Source organism: Vanessa cardui, chromosome Z, assembly GCF_905220365.1.
Source record: "Vanessa cardui chromosome Z, ilVanCard2.1, whole genome shotgun sequence".
In the NCBI taxonomy this organism is placed as follows: Eukaryota; Metazoa; Arthropoda; class Insecta; order Lepidoptera; family Nymphalidae; genus Vanessa; species Vanessa cardui.
Genome location: NC_061154.1, coordinates 16,593,543 through 16,614,996, shown reverse-complemented (window position 1 = coordinate 16,614,996; position 21,454 = coordinate 16,593,543). Strand labels below are relative to the sequence as shown.

The 21,454-nt window shown below is 35.2% G+C and overlaps 1 protein-coding gene across 6 annotated transcripts in view; it reads right to left on the bottom strand.

Annotated features, from left to right (window-relative positions):
* Positions 1-21,143, bottom strand: part of LOC124543001 (GRB10-interacting GYF protein 2) — a 58,192-nt gene extending 37,049 nt beyond the window's left edge. For 4 of the 6 annotated variants that reach the window (XM_047120979.1, XM_047120981.1, XM_047120983.1 and 1 more), the window contains exons 1-8: positions 21,026-21,143; positions 17,761-18,171; positions 16,720-16,852; positions 13,777-13,925; positions 1,187-1,345; positions 726-860; positions 539-645; positions 16-124 (exon numbers count right to left, since the gene is read on the bottom strand). In XM_047120979.1, the coding sequence (XP_046976935.1) occupies positions 16-124; positions 539-645; positions 726-860; positions 1,187-1,345; positions 13,777-13,925; positions 16,720-16,852; positions 17,761-18,116 (1,148 nt within the window). In that variant the 5' untranslated portion in view covers positions 18,117-18,171; positions 21,026-21,143. The remainder of the gene's footprint in view (positions 1-15; positions 125-538; positions 646-725; positions 861-1,186; positions 1,346-13,776; positions 13,926-16,719; positions 16,853-17,760; positions 18,172-21,025) is intronic. The other 2 variants (XM_047120980.1, XM_047120984.1) reach the window with 2 other exon arrangements.
* Between the last annotated feature and the right edge of the window lie 311 nt (positions 21,144-21,454).

Genomic DNA, 21,454 nt, shown 5'->3' with positions numbered 1-21,454 from the left:
GTTTCTCAAACTCACCACTCCGGTAGATTGTCCTCGCTGTTTTGATTGTCGCCCATCCACGTCCGACGGCTCGAGTTCCAAGACTGCGGTCTATCCTGAACAGGTCTTTCGCTCCAATCTCGATCTAAGACGTAAATTTTATAATTGAACTGAATGTCGCCGTCGATTTACGTCGATACATTTATTACAAATAAAATAAAGTCAGTCGCAATATTCGCTGAATAATAATCGCTAACCCAAATAACATCGTTATTATTGCTGCAGCTTTTAACTTACAGCACGATTATATAAACGTTGATGGCAAAAGTTTGAAGCACTATACATTTGCAACTGTCGTTTACACTGTAAGCCGTGCAAGTCTCCTCCATCCAATGTATATCAATATAAGTCATTGTAGAAACGAATTGGTTTCGTATATATTTGTAATAGTTCGATCAATAACATATCTTGGATATATCAGTACGATTTATTTGTTAATAAAAGCTCAAGCATATCTTTATCCGATCGACTTTAGTTTTTAATATTATGTCATACTCACCCCACTTGTCTACGTTAGACCGATTTCTGGGATTCTCTTGATGTCTCCATTCATCCCCCCCTTCGTCGCGTGATGTTTGTCGCCAATTCGTGTTACTGGGATGTCGCCTAAGAATAATAAACATCGCATTCTGACTAACGGATAAAAAATATTGCAATAATTTAATTTATTAAAATAATATATAAACCATAGGGCGCCTTCCAGCCAGGTTGACCGATGACCTGATGTAGTCGTCGAGGCCCGACTGGATGCTGTAGGCGGTGACCCAGGATCTTTGGCGCGACTTTGAAGTGGTCTATGTCCAGCAGAGGACTGCGATTGGCTGAATGATGATGATGAAAATCATACACCATATTTTATAGGACCTTATTATTATAACATCAGCCTGTTACCATGGACTGGGCGACTAAAGACTAATCGGAATTTGGACGAAAAATTTATACCATGCACGATCTTTCAGCAAATCGACCGAAAGGGAAATTGCGCCCGTCCGAATTGTCAATGATTATGTATTAACAAGCTACTTTGTAACCGTTGACTGAAACAGGAAATTTAAAACAAAATGTACAGCACAGACTCGTCGTTTCAAACGGATGGCGCAAATAAATGACTTGATGTTTAATAACGTTGAATCAAAACCTGTATTACCTTCGATACATTTTATTCTGTCCCCATTCACCCTGATCAGTCCTGTTCGTGGTACCTCCACCATTATTGCCTGTCCACGGCCGGCCCGGGGGCGCTTCTTCTTCGGGGCCGTTGAAACCGGGAGACCTGGCGTTACCGGTGTGTAGTGACGCAGAACCCCTAAAACAAATTGTCCTCTTATTCCTCTACAACTGTTTTCTTTATATATATTCGGATGTATTACCGGTGTATGCTAATTAGTTATATTAGGTAAAAGGTTGTAATCACTAATCGAATCCAACCGAACCAAAGTGTGGCGCTTTGATGGCAGACTTATCGGGAAAGACTGAAGGTACACTCTCGTAAAGCGTTGGCTTGGTTCAATTTCTATAAAAGAATTATCGAGTTTTCGAGTTAAGTATAGTCATTTTACTCAATTTTAAGTAAGAATATTAATGCCGCTCTAGACACATGCCGTCAAAGAAGGTTGCTTATTTAAGGAGAAAAGTAGAATCAACTAGTTGTGAATCTTGCAACAAAGTGGGGATAAGATAAGACGAATTGATATAGATCAATGAGACTGACATATTTTGTATTAAATAAAAGTCCCTTGCCTGAGTTTAAAAAAAAGTGATAAAATAAAACATATTTTCATTTGTTTATACATATCTCTAGCTATCATACAAAATAGATTACAACAACGAATCGATATTTTATTAGTAAAATGTACCTAGTTGATGTTGGCCTTCAACTGCGTTCATATGACGAACTTTTACTTGATAAATAAAATATTTCATACACCAATGATGTTCTAGTAAACAGATATGTCATTAACGCGCAAAAATTGAAAACTAGAAAACGTCCTAATTGGGACGTTTGCCTTTAGTCGTTTTCATCATAATTATGCCAGTAATACGTTATAATACATCATAATTATGTAATAATACATTTTACGTAATTAAAACATCTAGTTATCCCTTTTGCTTATTGTTTTTATCAAGCTATCATTTTTACTTGTAACGAAATGTAAAACAAACTGTCCCCGGCGCGGCACACTTTTTTCTGCTGTTTAGTATGGGTATAACATATCTGTTTATTAGAATATCATTGTCATACACGACAAAACATTCAAATAAATATTTTTAATATGTTATCGATTCGCTGAATTAACTGAAACGATAAACCGTATTGTTTGATTTGAGCTATTTGTTATAAAAATTTAATTTCCGTTAAGTCTTTACCGACAGATGTAATTTAATAAAATATACAAATAACTAACACATTTTACCTGATTATTAAACTTTTTTTATATACATAGGTAATTAATCCTGAAATTAGATACGTCTACTTCTACGTTTGAGTTCGGTAGCCAACCTTATAAACAACATCATAATATGATTCCGACAAGCACTAAGCGCAGCGCCACTTGAAAGGAAGTCAAATGATAAGCATTTCAATACAATAACAGCCTGTAAATTCCCACTGCTGGGCTAAAGGCCTCCCCTCATGAAATTTGTCACATGCAGGTTTCCTCACGATGTTTTCCTTCACCGCTGAGCACGATATAAATTATAAGAACAAATTAAGCACATGAATCAGTGGTGCTTGCCTGGGTTTGAACCCGCAATCATCGGTTAAGATGCACGGGTTCTAACCACTGGGCCATCTCGACTCATTTCAATAACTCAAGCTTTTATTCAGCCAATGGAAAACAAAACCTATAAGTTGTACCAAGATTTTTTTTTCATCAAATAAAAATACTACGTATACTCGCAACTGTATAGGCGCGCCAGATTGCGATATAATGAGTTATTTCATTTTAGGTTATAGGTTTTCAAAAGCCGGAATTAATACTGTTTACGGTTGTTTACGTATCCGACGATGCAATCAGGCCCTCACTATTTAATACTGTCATATGTGCGGTCACTAATATACATGGTCATGATTACCTAACAGAATTTGAAAATGGTACCTGATGACGAATTTATTGCCTCGAATCGTCACCAAGCTCAAACTGAATTTAATCTGTTTAAATTATAAATATTCGGTTCGATTATAAATAATCGTATATTCTTAATGAATTATTGTAATTTTTGTTTTAGTTGCTACAGCAGTACCTTATAACGAGAGATAGCCATTATTCGATCTATGAAAACGACATTTTTCACATTTAGAATGATTGTATTGAATTGGATGTATGGAAATTTAGCAGCCTTAAAATAACCCAGAAATGAACAAAGGCCTCCCGTTCAGTTTGAGTCACTGGTTAAGGTTGGTGCAAGTATAAGCTACCAAACAACAACAACAACAACAGCCTGTAAAGAAGGTTTGGAACATATTCCACCACGCTGTTCCAATGCGGGTTGGTGGAATACACATGTGGCAGAATTTCTATGAAATTTGTCACATGCAGGTTTCTTCCCGATGTTTTCCTTCACCGCCGAGTACGAGATGAATTATAAAGACAAATTAAGCACATAAATCAGCAGTGCTTGCCTGGGTTTGAACCAGCAATCATCGGTTAAGATGCACGCGTTCTAACCACTGGGCCATCACGACTCCTAAGTATAAGCTAAATCAGACAAAATAAGGCGTCACTTTCATGACTTCTTTAAATAATAGTCTTATGGTAAAATTCTTAAGGTATATTTCGGCGATGGCAATTTCTCTCAAAGAGATAGACCCCTCAATCCAATAATACAATACAATGTAACCGCGACCTGGCATACCGGAGATCAGGAGCACGACGGAACTGGTTTATCTAACTTCCGGGGCACGAGTGTGGAAAGCGTTCATTGTTTCATAAAGTTTTACATTGTATGGGATTGTATGTATGCCGTGTGCACCGAAATAGGGAGGTAGGTTAATCTCATATAAAACAAAAGACAGATGGAGCGCGCAAAAATAGCCAAAATAAATTAGCCCGGTAGTAGTTTTCCACTTGGTAGTAGGTAGTAGTCAATAATTAATAAGTGAATTGCACTTTTGAAACAACAAAAAGACGCGTCGTTTCGCACTAAGTATCCGCTTTTAACACTTCACTACTCTATATACTTAGTCCTAGTGTTTCTTCCTATAAAACCGGTACTCGGTAATTCAATGAATCAATCAATAAGAAATTTAAACTCATAAAAATCAATCCCACAATTTCATCAATCGTCCTAACCGTCAGTAAAAACTACATTTATTTCTCTTTTATAGCGAGATGATATGCTTGCGGTTTCTTGGATAACAATAACTTTGGCATAGTATGCAGTACGTATGAACTCCTGAGGGATACCAGTTTCACGTCGGTATCCCATTATAGCAAATTGATCCAATGCCTCTTTCGAGAGAATATTGAGTTAATACTACGTCGATAGCTTAATCATCATACTTTTCAGCATTATATTAGTCTTGTTTAGTTTACTAATTAACCTTTAAAAATACATATGTACATGAACAATTATTAATTTTCTATTCCCTTTAATCTCAAAAGATTTAACTCGCCGAAACTAATGAGTATGTCTTATGTTTCTGCTTGTAACTCTTATTAAATATCTACTTATTTTATAAGGATTGTCGAAGTCTGTCGGGCTATGCACGACAATACGAAGTGAGCCAGTTACGCAACAATACACAAAAAACATAACATCTTATTTACCAATTTGGCGCACTGTCTACAAGTCAAGACAGTCTTGTGATCATCAGGTGCGCCTGTTTTATATAAAAGAAAACCTACATATTTGAAAAAAATATATAAGCTTTTCATTTAAATTTAGCAATGAGTTTCATATATATTAACTGAAATGATAAAGCGCACAGGACGTTATACAAGTAAACTAACATCCGCTTCCTTTTTCTATTCGCCTGCAGCCCCATTAGACACAGGGCGGGAAATTGAACATTTTAAATACTGTTTTATGTTTAGAGACATATATTATATTATTATTAAAAGATTATAGTAACGTTATAATTATGAATATATATAAAAATATATCATTTTTGAAATAACCCTTTTTTGTAAATTTGAATGATGATTGCCGCGTCTTTTTAAGTTGTCGACGCATGATGGTGAAGGTTTTTTGTGCCTGATTTCTGCCACGGCGATAAGCCAACTACGAGGAACTGTGAACAGGTGCACTCTCCAATGCCTCGCGCTCATAATACGTGTCGGAAATTCAACACTACCATAGTTTCAATGCAATCATAACGGCTTTACGTGTCCCATGCATCGGAAACTGTGACAAACATCCAACTTCTAGACACCGGGATGCTACTTGGAGCTTTTTGACAGTAAAACTGACAACGTGGCTTTGCATTATATGCAGTTGAAGGCTTAATACATTCATGATTTACGTGGCACAATTTTCTTTTGCGCTATGTGTCTTCATTATAATGCTGATATATCAGCCGAAAGATTTCCACGGAGACAGCGACAAAAGGCCTCTCTCAAGTATGTCGACGATGATCAGTCTTTTGCATAATAAGCTGCGCTATTTACACTCGACGTTTTCGGATCAAAGAGTCGTAGGAGACTGTAAATATGTAAGTTTGATTTTGTACACATATATGTCTGTATCCACAATTTTAAGTGGGATACTCGTGGACGTTCAATATAATCAAAATCATTAGAGTTTAGGAGAACATAATACTAATAAATTACACAGAACTTCTGCCTTATATTTTTACTATTATAAGCGGACACATAAAAAATATATCATATCATATATTTTTTTTAAATTACTTGTGTTCCAGACAAGAATTCCATTCTATTCCATACATGAATGTTTCATGGTTGTTAGGGCTCCGTTTTAACAAATATAAACCGAGTGGATTGTATTTATTCAATCAGTTAGATACAAAGTCCAAACAGCAATATCTTGTAATGCCCCGATTAAACGATGATTGAGCCCGTGTAATTACAACTAAGAGCAACATAGCATCTCCAACTCAATGACTTGGGGGCAGGTGTGGCGTGTCAAACAAGTTATTTAACATTTATACCGATTTCGACATGAGTGTTTTGAGACTTATTAACTTCGTTGTGTATATCAATATCACACAAGTTAAGCAAGCATAAGTGCACACGCTATTATTTAAATTACAAAATTCGAAGAGATCCGGCGCAGGAATACAGATGTGATGATGATGATGGATGTTTCACGGGGATTAACCTAGTATAAAGTACTTCTCGGTACTTTCTTCAAAATCCGGTAGTAGACGATATAGCGACAGCACTTCTCAAAAATAAACATAATTAAAAATAAAACACAATATCCAGCCACTAGTCTTAACGATATATTTTATACAGAAATGGTTACCACATAAAATGTCATATAAATCATGCCAATGCCCGTTCCTTGGAGTTGCCAGGCCAGGAAAATAGACCGACTCAATTTACTTGGTCTAAAACCAAGTAAGTTAAGTCGGTCCATTTTCTCGCGATTAACATGCGCTATTTATATAGATACGTGGAATTCAAATGTCCGTTACATGAAAAGACCTAGAGGTCATACTCTAAACAAAGTAAATGAAGCGAGTCTATTTTCCATCAATGCTATGGGACACGTCACGAACCGTGCCTGTAATTACATCGTTGCAGCCCTCGCGACACCGCACCGCCGCCGGCCGACACAAAATATTAAAGGAACGTATTTTTATACGTCATGTACCCGACAGTCATTATTTTGTTGAATTTTTTATTCTCATGCCTTATTTTTACCACACAAGCGTGTTTTGTCATTATGCGGATAACAAAAACTTTTTAGGGGCTATCAAAAGCGCAATCGACATTTAAGACGTCATTTTAATCGACTCACTTATTTGACTAAGGCAATGTATTTATATGAGATGGAAAATGCTGGATAAAAAATATAATTGCCTTTGATAGTATAAGCCACAATCATTAACGTGTCAGCCGCTTTGTCACGTAACTAATTGTCCTTGCTAAGTGCATGGCATAAATAAGATCCAAGGCCAATAATTGGAATTTGAAAAAGACGAACAATTTTGGTCAAAAAATAATTCTTATCCAAGTTATCCTACCGAACTGTCCTAATTCAATGTCAGTTTTAAATGAAATGTTTTGAATTCACATCTTAGCTATTCAGCGAGTTGATATTTATTACAGCCACGAACTTTAATTACTTTTTCTAAGATGACAAAATATAATCATGTCGAAAGTTTCAAATCAATTGTTAAATATAGTTACTCTATTCTTTAATTCACTCATATACTATATTTTAATGACAAGTACGTGTTAAAGAAAAAAGGTAGCGTTGTATGAATAATTAAGCTGAACTAAGTTAGAAAATTCATTCGTTTCCTATCATGACTCCTATATGTACGTAACAAAAAGTTTCCATGTGTATTTTTTGCAAGACAATAAAGCGTTATCGATTGAATGATCACATACAATTACGAGTAAATAAAATATATGAGGCTTACCAAGTACAGAGAAACGATATAATTACTAACCTTTAGAACTACAAATGCACATTGGTTTGAAGTCGCAGGATCGATTTCTACCCCATAGCCTATCATCCCCACTACCAATACAAGATAAGCTTGAAGGAAGGGGTTAAAAGGCATAGTAGTAATTCCTTCATTAAATATGAGCTTTGCTAGTATTCCGTATAAACATGAAAGGACAAGAAAGTAAATAGCGCGGCTCCTTAAAACAATATTTACTGACACGTATAGTATAAGATGTTTGTATATTGGTACAGTGTTTTTTCAGTTAGCCATTACAACATGTTATATTTTTCTATAAAGGAAGTTAGTAAAAACTGTGGATGGATCTTTCCATTCATGTCTGCATTGGGAGAAAAACATTTTCACTACTTTAGTTCTTTTTTCGTTATTTATCACTTATTCATGTATAGGGATTGTTTTAAAATATTTGTATATTTAATTACTACTAGGAAATTTAATTTAATTTTTAATTATTATTTTTTTTATTAAATATTTAACTATCGCTCAAATGAGTGCATTTATAATATAAATTAAAATGTACTTAAATGTCTTATATAAAAAATAAAGCTTGCGACAAATACGTCCATAAAATCATATAATTTTCTAGAGGATCGTCTAGTCTTTACGTACGAATCACGTTGAGAAAATTGTTAAACGCTATATTGAGAGGAATTTTATGTTAATATAGAATAAGCTTTAATTGCTCGATCTTCTTAACTGGGGACTCAAGTTAAAACTAATCCTTAGTTGACCTATTTATTAAATGTATCTATTTAATATTTTCTAAGTAGTCTGGCTGAGTGGGTAATCCATCATAGAATTAGAATTGTTCGATTTTATTTAAAGGGAAAATATTAAATTATCAAATAAATATTAAATGCATTTATGGGCCGGTGAGTAATTCTCTGACTGTATCTTTGATCTTTTAGGCTCTAATCTAAGGCCGATATAAAATTACTCGCTTTTTGTATTGAAAATATTAATCAATAAATATTTTATTATTCATTGAAACAATACATCATTACATAGCATGAAACAAAGTCACTAACCGCTGACTGTACCTATGTATGCTTAGATCTTTAAAATTACGCAAAGGATTTTGATGCGATTTTTTTATAATAGATACAGTGATTCGAGAGTAAGGTTTTTGTATATAATACATGGACAATATATTAAATAAATACTGATAATTGTAAAAGTATATTTAGTATCAGTATTGCAACCGTGCAAAACTGGGGCTGGTCGTGAGTTTTGGAGAAAAAAGCCTTGATTTTGCTCTGGTTTCAACATAGTATTGATTAAGAACAATAATTGTGAAAACTAACATAGTTGTAAACCAATCAGGTTTATTCAAAGCAAATTACAGGGAACATAACATCTTAGTCGTCAGAGTTTTTTTCACACTGTCGATATAAGGGATAGATAAAAATAGCGCTATGCAATAATCTATAATACTATGTAATACTTGGTGGTATTACATACCATCTACATACCACTCAACAGATATTCTACCGACAAACAACAGTACTAAGTATTGATGTGTTCCGGTTTGAAGGGTAAGTGAGACAGTGTAACTACAGGCACAAGGGACATAATATCTTAGTTCCCAAGGTTAGTGGCGCATTAACGATTTAAGGAATAGTTAATATTTGTTACAGCGTCATTGTCTATGGGTAATAGTGACCACTTACCATCAGGTGGCCCATATACTCGTCCGCCAACCTATACCATAGAAAAAAAAATGCAAATTGGTGCATTACATCTGTTGGTCCAAATGGGCTAAGCAGTTAATACTTCAGACGTTCGTAACGTGTAAAATCCTATACATTAGCCCCTGATGCGATGTCACAGAGAGTAATTAAAACCCACCTAATGACTTCGGCGTTCTGTTTGCAGTTTACCCAGCCATTAGATAAACTGTTTCGTTTACCTAATGACTAGGTAAACTGCGAATCCCGGGGACTGGTTTCGAACCAGAGTCGAGTTAATTTTATCGTCAAAAATATCTCAGTAACTGTCAGGCGAACTGCCAGCCGTTTGCTTCTACAAAACAAATGCACTCAATAATTCTCCCCTTGAAGAATCTTATTTATGAGCTCAATTATGAGAAGCGTAGCTTTCAAAATCGTAAGTATACTAATAAACTCATAAGTATGTGTAAAGTAACACGGAGATCGTGGTAGGTACCACCCACATTATCAGTTATTCTACCGCCAAATAACAGTACTCAATATTGTTGTGTTCCGGTTTAAAGGGTAAGTGAGCCAGAGTAACTACAGGCACAAGGGACATATCATCTTAGTTCTTAAGGTCTGTGGCACATTGACGATGTAAGGAATAGTTAATATTTCTTTCAGCTTCTTTGTCTATGGGTGATGGTGACCACTTACCAATAGGTGGCCCGTATGCTCGTCCGCCAAAGAATACCATAAAAAAATGCGTCTCCATACTTCTCTCTTATGAGATACTAGCTGTGTTCGCGACCTTGTATGCGATTGTATTTAACAAAATAAAATATTGTAGCCTAAGTTACTCCTTATTATAACAGTTATCTGCCAGTAAGTCCCGTCGAAATCAGTCCAGCTGTTCCCAAGATTAGTCGGAACAAACAGACAAATAGACAGACAGACAAAAATTGTAAAAAATGTTATATTGGTATATATACAGTGTATACATACACATGCATTGAGTAAAAAGGGGCTCTTTTAGCATTACAAACGGACACTCCAATTTTATCATATGTATATATAGATAAAAAAATTAATAAAAAGCCTTATATATTACTTAATTATACAAATTTACAATGAAAACAAAATATTCTTAAGTGTATTCTTACTATCTAATTATTTAAAAAAATATATATTTAAAAATTTTCAATCATATATGTATAACTAAGAACCCCTCATCTCGAAGGTGGCAGGCCTTGAATTCGCCATTGGTATCCATCGCAAGCTACATTCATCCTTATGATATATGAGGAGTTTAACATTTATATTTCATAAGGTAGCGTCGCAATGTGGTGCTCAGTCACTTTAATCATCGTATAAAGAGTTGCAGTTTAGAATCCCGGATATATTAGACGAGGCTTAAACAACTGGATGTAATATCTGTCTGCGTTATCACCTCGCGGTTTCACCCTTGTTAATGTCGCCGCTCAGGGCGCGCGTGTCACAGCCTTATATTAAATACTTTTATAAACTTTCTCAATATACGGACTATGTAACGCAAAGTTAATTTTAAATCGTACGACCTCTTCATTTTCACATACGTGTCGTAACTCGCGACTTTGCTTGTTACGCAGGATGGTCGTTAGAAAGCAAAATTATAACATGTCTTTAAAAATTGGCCGTCTTGATGTAGCCGATACTACCGTGTTTTTGAGAATATCATTAGATTCCAGACTTCAGTGGAGTCCTCATTTACCGTCTCTGACAAAAAGGCTCAGTATACGCGGTCAGAAAAGATAGATATCTAACTTTTATTGTCACCGCTCGTTTAGTATATTTTGGTTATTTACATTATTATGTCATATGGCATAATACTTTAGGGTAACGCTGCAGATATTGAATCTGATTTTATTTTACAAAAGAGAGCAAATGCGGTCTATTAATAATCTGGGAGCTAGAGATTCTCTTCGGGATGTTTTAACAAAGTAGGGAATACTCACTGTTGCGTCACAATATATTTAGAACAATAATATTATGTATATTCAAATTAACATTGATCACTTTGATAAAATCTGTGATAATTGTATGTGCACAAGAAGTAAGGATAAGCTTATAACGAGACGTAAGCTTACTTCAGCTACCAGCTTAGGTTAGATTTTAGCCGTGTTTGAACTGAACGAAAAAGTTACTTTTCGCAGATTTTACTATAACTTATTAATTCAGTATTGAGCAGTCTTAGCGATATTAAGTCGTTGCTAGGAGGCATCCGAAACATATACAGAACCGAAACAGTAATCTAAGTTACTCCTTACTTGAGCTATCTGCCAGATTAGCCGGAACAGACAGACCGACAAAAATTGTAGATATTGTTATTTTGGTATAAATCCATACATATGCATTTAGTAAAACGCGATTACTTTAATGTTACAAACAGACACTCCAATTCTATTATATGTAATAGATGTATAGTTTTTGTCTATCAGTAGATACAACCGGACATAGTAACTAATATTACAAATGCGAATTTCAGTTCGATTATTTATTTATAACGAATGATCTCCTCAATCGATTATCATGACAGTTTATACAAGCAATGTGTCACAGTTTTAATAAAAGGTAGCCTTCAACAGCAGCCTGTAAATTTCCACTGCTGGGCTAAAGGCCTTCTCTCCCTTTGAGGAGATGGTTTGGAACATATTCCACCACGCGGTTGGTGGAATACACATGTGGCAGAATTTCTATGAAATTTGTCCCATTCAGGTTTCCTCACGATGTTTTCCTTCACCGCTGAGCACGAGATGAATTATAAAGACAAATTAAGCACATGAATCAGCGGTGCTTGCCTGGGTTCGAACTCGCGATCATCGGCTAAGATACACGCGTTCTAACCACTGGGCCATCTCGACTCTTAGGTAGGTAAGGTAACCTTACCAAACGCCTTTTCTATACTTTCCGGGATTTTTATACTTTCTTATGACTCCACTCCAACGATAAGTGGAAGTGAAGTCCAAACGCGAAGATGACCAGTACAGTTAGTAAAAATGAGCAGTAGAAGTCGCCCTCGTCATGCCGGCCCCCAAGATGCCTTTTCATACCTCGTTTGAAGGCTTAACCCAGGTTATAAGAGAAGCCTGGACCCCATTCGCTTACGTGATCAAAGTAACGAGCGCAAATTACGTTATTTACATTTTTAAAGATTTCGCAATATCCAATGTCGAAACGAAACGAATATATCATAACTAGTAAATCTATCCGTCAGAGCCTGTTTGCTCCGGTTCCACTGAACGCACACGGCTCGCATTTGGTAGTCAAATACAGTTAATTGAAGTAAATCGCGATGTATAGCGTCAATTAAGTTAGTCTGATTCTGTAGGTTGATTTGATTGCGGTACATTGTCATGGAAAATATTAAATAAAAAAGTGCAACATTTCAATTTTATACAACAGTTAGTGTCATTATGCATAAAAATCTAATCTTGAATGCCTCGTTGGTCTAGTGGCTAGATATGAGACCGCAGATCCTAAGGTTCTGGGTCCAAAGCTCAGTTTAGGTCGATAAAAGTTATTACATTGAGCAAATTCACCCTTTGGTCCTGAAATCTTTCCGTCCAATCAGATGAGAAAGATGAAATAGAGAATGCGCCTGTGTTAGATCGCACATTGGTGCAAAATTAAAATAAACTTAATTTAAGTGGTCTTTTACAAGCACTATTGAATTTTAATTTAACAACTATATTAAGAGATTGCTATCAAGTACAATATAGTACCTAGTAAATAACTTCCGTAATTCGCTTGGACTATTAACATCAAGATAATTACGCCTCTATTTGATCCTAAGATCGACTAAATCTAAACAAATTTATTTTTTATAAAATCGATTAATCTTTATATCTCGATTGCGAAGGATTATCGTTTAGCTGAATTAAATATATAAACATTGCCACGGCATGTATCGCTTGCGTCGCGCAATTGAGTGATGTCATCCCAAGGAATCATGGCAGAAAATATTTCGAAGTACACGAAGAGAATTTTACAGATTACAAAATATTACGACGCCTGCGCCGTTCAATTTACGGAAAATTATATTTAAGACTTGCATGTCTTATATTGCATAATTATACAAATGACGTCAACAACAATAGTCCGTATATTTTCCCACTGCTGGGCTAAGGCCTTCTCTCTCCTTAAGGACAAATCCCACGATACTGTTCCATTAGGGGTGGGTGGAATACACATATGACAGAATGTCTGTGAAATTAGACACATGAGGGTTACATAAGTTTAACATTAATAGAAAATTTCGCTGTGTGTGGTGATTGCCTGGGTTTGAACCCGCAACCATCTTAAGATGCACGAGTTCTAACATCGCAGCTGTTTGTGTCAGTACTGTCAATATGAGTGACGACGGAATTAATTTCAATAGTCACGGTGTCAACAGGTTGTCAATCAGGCTGTCTGATGGAAGGTCTTCTGCTGTGAATGTCTTACCTCCCAGACGTGGGCCCGGACGACGGGTGACGCACGAACGGCATGCGAGACTTCCCCCGAGGCTCGCTCGCGATTGCGCCCCGGCCCGCGCCTCGCCCTATGCCGAAGCGTTCTGTTGGCATCGCTCCGATAGGCGGCCCGCCCCGCTGCTGACCAATTACAATCATTAATATACCTATTAAAGTTATTAATTTCGGGATATTTACCATGTTTTTTATTTTTGTTGTGTTTTACATTGTCTACGAATGTCTTGACACGAGTCTCGTGAACAAGACATTCGTAGACAATGTCGAAATATCGAGATCCACCGGACAAAAATAAAAAACACGGTAAATATCCCGAAATTAATAACTTTAATAATAAAAATAACCATGTTAGTTTAAAATCCTATATTAATATACCTGTTTACCATTAAATAAACATATACATACACTGTATTCCGATCGGCCATAGTTTTATGGCGGGTTCGAACCCAGGCAAGCACCACTATATATATGTGCTTAATTTGTGTTTATAATTCATTTCGTGCTCGGCGGTGAAGGAAAACATCGTGAGCAAACCTGCATGTGTCTAATTTCATTGAAATTCTGCCACATGTGTATTCCACCAACCCGCATTGGAACAGCGTGGTGGAATATGTCCCACGCCCTCTCCTTAATGGAAGAGGGGGTCTTATCCCAGCAGTAAGAAATTTACAAGCTGTTACTTTAATTTTTGACTTATAGTTTTATGTATTACCACCACGCGATTATCTAATTGTGATTATTGTGAACATAAAATCCTCCTAAATATACCAATGTTCATAATAACACTTACTTCGTTCACTTTTGAGTTTACTTTCAAAGTTTCATCGACGTTGTAAACGTCATTTCTTCGCAAACCCATTATTAAGGTTATAGATGACGAGACATCGCCCGCGGTTTTGCTCGCGTGTAAGGATGTTGGTTGTCATTGTGTTGGGCAAATAAGTAGCCTGTCTTTCCTTGGTCTTCCGCTTCATACTAAATTTCGTCGAATTCGATTCAGTGGTTTGGAAAACAAAGAGACATACAGACATACAGAGTTACTTTCAAATTTATAATATTAGTATGGATTTAAGAAATCGACCAATAACATCTCCTTAATTCGATATAAAATTTTTGTTCTGCTGTGGTTGGAAACGACTACATATGTATATATGAACAAATTTAATTAGATATTATGGCCTAAGGCGAACCAACCATTCAATGGATTGTCATTAGTAAATCACGAGGGCTGAAAAACCAGATAATTTTTCCGGCTTTATTTTACGACGGCAAAGGCAAACAAATCCTACAAACTAGTATTCGCATTTATCAAAAGTTTCGATTGATGGGTGTTTATTCAATCGCGCCAGAGCGGCTGCAGCGAACTGTAATTTGGCACAGGGATAGATAAACATCTGGAATGTCATAAGTCACTTTTTAACCTGGAAATATCTACCTAGCACTTGAACCTAGGGTTCGTCAGTAGCAAGCGAAGATGCGGGAAGAAAATAGTTATAATATACAACAACAACAACAGCCTGTAAATTTCCCACTGCTGGGCTAAGACCTCCTCTCCCCTTGATGACAAGGTTTGGAACATATTCCATCACGCTGTTCCAAAGCGGGTTAGTGGAATACACATGTGGCAGAATTTCTATGAAATTAGACACGTGCAGGTTTCCTCACGATGTTTTCCTTTACCAACGAGTACGAGCACATATAGTCAGTGGTGCTTTCGATTTGAACTCGCAATGCACGCGTTCTAACCACTGGGCCATCTCGGCTTTATAGTACATACAGACGATATTACCTACGATCACATTAGGTGAACAGAAAACGTGTACTCTGTTCTCATATAATCATAAGCTGGAATGATAATCCATTTCGAAAATTTCCACATCGTCGCAGGAAATGACTTCGCAGTGACAAAATCCAATAATTGCAGTGTATTGGCAGCATGTGTGCTAAATCATAATCGTACTCTAGTTAAGGCTTTTTGAATCGTTATTTAAACTTGCATTTCAGTGAGCGCGTTCTAACGAAAAAAACCGACATCGAACTTAAACGCAAACATTGATGATAATGGCGGGTTAATTTATATATGATGAATATCGAACAATACTAATACACAACAGCGACAGCCTGTAAATTCCCACTGCTGGGCTAAAGGCCTCCTCTCCCTTTGAGAAGAAGGTTTGGAACATATTCCACCACGCTGTTCCAATGCAGGTTGGTGGAATACACATGTGGCAGAATTTCATGAAATTTGTCACATGCAGGTTTCCTCACGATGTTTTCCTTCACCTCCGAGCACGAGATGAATTATAAAGACAAATTAAGCACATGAATCAGCGGTGCTTGCCTGGGTTTGAACCCGCAATCATCGGTTAAGATGCACGCGTTCTAACCACTGGGACATCTCGACTCTTATTATATCTAATTCACAAGATAACTGTCTATTATGGCGTGTTCCGATATACATTGTACAATAATTGTATACATGAGTCACGCTTGTCACTGCACTTATCTTAACATCATCACACACAAAAATATTTAAGGATTGGTTAAGTAGTTTTCCCCCAGTAGACATTCAATAAACGTCCTGCCTTATACCCCCCCATCATATATATAATCTGTATTGTTTACTTTGCTAATTATAATTATATTAGTTCTTAGACCCATACTAGTGCAGCCCGCAGTTTCCCTCGCAATTTAAGGGGTTTACATTTGATAGGCAAAATACCCTATATCCTTTCACAAAATTTCATCAAAATCGGTTCAGCGTTTTGGTCGTAAAAGAGCGGCAGACAGACAAACATAACTTTCACATTTATAATATAGATAATTGAAACAGATGCGTCCCCTGACGGTTCGTGGTCACCAGGGGACATCAGACATTAGGACTTAAAGAAGTATCAATGATTGAATGTCAACGCACCGTCTCCTCCTCGAAGGTGTTCAGCGCGACGGGCGGCTTTCCCCGCGGCTGGTATATCCAGTCGAAGCACTTCAACTCCTCTGGGGCCTCGGACGTTCTATCATATAATGCCAACATTTCTTCCCTGCCGTATCTACAACAAGCAAACACGATTCAGTTACTAAGAGAAATTACAAACACAAACAATGTATTCCTATATATACTCCATTCCACCAGGAACAGCCAAATAAACAACAATTATTATCATTCCACCAACCCGCATTGGAACTGCATGGTGGAATATGTTACAAACCTTCTCCTCAAAGGAAGAGGCTTTTGGCCCAGCAGTGGGATTTTACAGGCTGTTGTTGTTCTGTTGTTTGTATTAATCATTGGTAGAGAGTTTGATTAATCTATGATATTCACTAAGGTTTTGAACGACGTAGAAACTGTTACCGAAATTTTGGAAATAAATTTTGAAAATAAGTAGTAAAGTGTAGTAGTATTGCTTTGTAAATAAAAGATATATTCATCATATTCTTTCAGTAGTGCACAATATATCTGAGTTACTATTATTGGAACAGACTATATATATAAATATACCTCTATTTATATGACAGAGGTAAAAATTAAACGTAAATGAAACCGTAATCATTTTTATATAGACTATTTCTTAGAAGTATATGCTATATGAAGATACAACAGTAAAAAATAATGTTTATGTATGGTTGTATGTCACCTGTTGATGTTAGAAAATTCTGTGTAAAATCATATTTTGGGAAATGGTAAGGTCGTTTTCAATCTATTCATATTATCAAAGTATTATTATTAAGTACGGATTGTTTTTTTTTTCGTATAAAAATGTTTACCTACATCAATTAATTGTTTTTTTATTGAGTACATTAATTTGAAACAAGGAACTCTTTCAATCGTAAAGCACAATAATATTTTCAATTAAAAATATGCAAACTCGTCATACTTCGTAATTAACTGTTTTCATATATTCTTTAAAAAGTTTTTGTGTAAATCTGATTAACGGATAACGCCGACCTAAGCGCTTACCTCATCTTAGCGAGCTGCACTTTGGGCACTGGATTGTTATTTGTGTTTCTTGTGATTGCTCCCGTCGAGGTCCCGGGAGTGGGTGTCGAGGTTCCGCCTGATGCTGTGGCTCCCGCGTTCGGTGGACTGACCGACGTCGGCGGCCCCGAGGACCCTGTGCCTCCCGCAGCCCCGGCGGCCCCCGCTGAATTGGGCCCTGGACCACCAGGACCCTGGGATCCACTGGGTCTGGTGTTCTGCGGGTTTCCGGGCCTGGGGTTGTTCTGAGGTGTGTTCGTCCTCCCGGCGCTCCGCTCACGTGCAAGGTTGCGCAGCCACTCCGGTCCAAACTTTATGGGATTGTTTCGGTCTCCCATTGTTATTTATTCTTCTCGAAAATGATAGGGTTAGGGATAATTGTTGCTGCAGCAACTGCAACCAAGTACAAAACTTAATTTGAATTTGAATGAATAAATATTATATTAGTTAGTAATTAGGAAAGGGAGTCAGAGCGTTCGGTCGGCCCGAAGGTTCCGATGCAACTACGCGGGGATTCACGTACGCGAGTAGTACCGGTCCGCCCGCCGCCCCGGGCGAGCTTTCCATGTGAATATCAAACCTCGCTTACGTTCAAACTTTATTATTGCGAGGCGAGGTATGTTAACAATTTATCTCATAAGTTCATTAGTTTCATGTATTTACAAAAACTGAGATAAAAAAGCGTTCTTTCCGCTTTCATTATACACATTTTATTTTTTCATGTTTAATCTAATTAGAACTAAAAATTATTGTAATAAAAATGTATTCAAATTAAGCAAATGCGCCATTATATTCGTATCGGAAAACTTTTCAGCATATTTATGTTTTAGTTAGTTCTAGCTACTATATTAGTGTGAAAGGTTAGAAAACGCGGGAATCATCTTTTTTATTTTTTTATTTGATAATATCCATGTATTGTCATCACGAGATTCTAATTTAGCAAGCAGTTTAATTTAAAAAATTTAAGCACTAATATGTTAATAATATACATTATTGTTTTCAATAATTGTTAGTATGTTACAATTGGCCGTAGTCTAAATATTAATAAAACTAATAATTGTTAATAAGATATCACATACCAAAAAATACAATAAATGTTTTGTTCTAATTAAAAACAAAACCAAAAATATATTCGCAAAGCAATACAACATACTAAATTTATAATTGTTTTAGATTAACTGTTCGTCAATAATAATTTTTAGAAATAAAACCTTGAATCGAGTTAAACTTTTTAAATATTATATTTCTAAAAACAACATTTATGCTTTGGGTAAATATGTATATAGAAAAATTATGTAAAGAATATTTAGTTTTATTTACAGATCAATTTTTGTTTATGTTCTTTATCTTTTAACAACTTATAACACAGCATTGATACTATTAAGTTCTATTACAATTAATCAGACCTTTTGCAACATCGGCAAAAAAAGAAAAATGTAAAAGTTTTCCTCTAACATAACTAAAATAATATCATTTCCTTAATTAATTTTAAGTCTAATTAAAAGCAACTCTTTGTTTATATTTGGAATGTCACTCAATTTAATTATTGCAATACAAAGATTAAAAGATATTTCAATATTGAGCAAAAAACTTTAAATAAATCTAATTGGCTAATTCCTACTAATAATAATTAATCTATATAAAATACATTTCTGATAAATCCATCGTCAGTTTGAATAGGAGTTAGTAAAATCACAACATTTTGATTAATTACTTATATTTATTAGATATATCGGTTATCAGCTGCACAGCGGTGCTTTGTTATTAAATATTTGTTTTTGAAAGTAAGCCGAGTTTATATCACTTTGTACAGATTCATCACATAAGCACAATTGTTTTACTGAATACAAACATAAAGCATTAAATCTATTAATTATGAATGTTTTTGTATTCCAGTAGTATGCTACGGTGTTATATTATTAAAAGTTATTGAAAAGAAATATGCATAACATGTAATGTCTCAAATTTACATTAATTATATCTTTTATTTATGAAAATTATACAATGGTATATCATATTTAACACTGCTATAATTATAAGCTAAACAAATTAACTTAGCTAAGCAAAATAATCGCAAATTTGAAATGCCATGTAATTATAGAGTATTTCGCAAGGCAATGCAACACTTATATTACTAATTTGATAACAATAACAATGAAGTAATCACATGTTTATATGATTCTAATATATATTATATTACTAAGACACTTGATACTGATTTAACAATAAGTTAATTCAATAAAAACCAATAAGAAAATTTATAACTTAAGTATTACTAGGAATTACCGGTTATGATAAGTAAAATTGTAGCAGTTAGGTTTCAATGTGCTTAACAATCAAATAGGAAATATTTACAAAATAAATTCACTCGGCTAAATAAAATATATGAATTTTGCAATCTGGGTCAATTCATCAATTGACTTGATACAGATAAAATATCAGCAAATAAAATAAAAATAATTGAAAGTATCATAATTAAGAAAAATGAACACTTGTATCTATATCAATACAATGGATCTGTTTATATGATTATCTACTATAATTTCTATAAGAAACATTGTAATAAAACAAAGCACAGCCCTGTGAGTTTGTGTTGTTTTACATAATATTAACAAAAATAACAGCAATATTTACCAAAGTAATCATAATTTTGCAACAATTAACACTTAGCAATACAAAATTACATACCCAAGGTTTTCGCTGATGCAAAATATCCCTTCAGTTTCTAATGATACCTCCTATTCACCAATAAACAGATGTAACTTGTAACAATTACGCGGGTATTCGCCAATAATAAACTTACAAGTTAATTAGTTTTGAACACTGACTACACTTGTGATATTCGTACTTCTTCGTTATATTTCGTTCAACATTCAAATGCATTAGTTTAATAATAGACTATAAAGTTACACAAAGAATTTTTTCTATTCAGTATTTACACATACCCTCTGATCAACTGGACTATCGGAAGGAAAACACGCCATAAATTACATAAATTTTTGTATTACTTGAAATTGTATATATCTGTGATGACATAGCACGCATTACACGATCATCGCAGGCACCTCGTGCTTACTACGATTCCAACAGATTGAAACACATAATCCAAGACTCCAAGAGTCAAGGTGGCAGGTAGGAACTAATTCGTTATACCAAAACGACTTTGTCGAATCATTACGCGGTTGAATTCCGTCTACTCATACTTTGAGAGGAAATAATTCATATTATGACAAGAGATCATAATTACCCAAGATGTTGAGAAGTGATTCAATAATAGACACACGCACCACGCACGACGGCAAGGAAATATGGCCGACCAAAATGTATTGAAGAAGAACGTCAACGCATGCACGAAGTGATACCATAAACAATCAGTACTGCCAACCGTTGACAGATACAACTGGAACACAGGACATGTGTAACGTGACAGTATATTAATACATTTTTAAAGCATGAGGTGAGTAAATAGTATATTTTTTTATTTGCATAATTTTAGTTATCTAGTTAAATATTAATAAAACTAATAATTGTTAATAAGATATCACATACCAATAAATACAATAAATTTTTATTACAGAAATTCCTATTCTTCTATTAAAAAAAGAAAGATATGGATGTGTATCACATAAATAATATCTTATAAAAAAATATCGCACAACTCCACACCTCGTGTTAA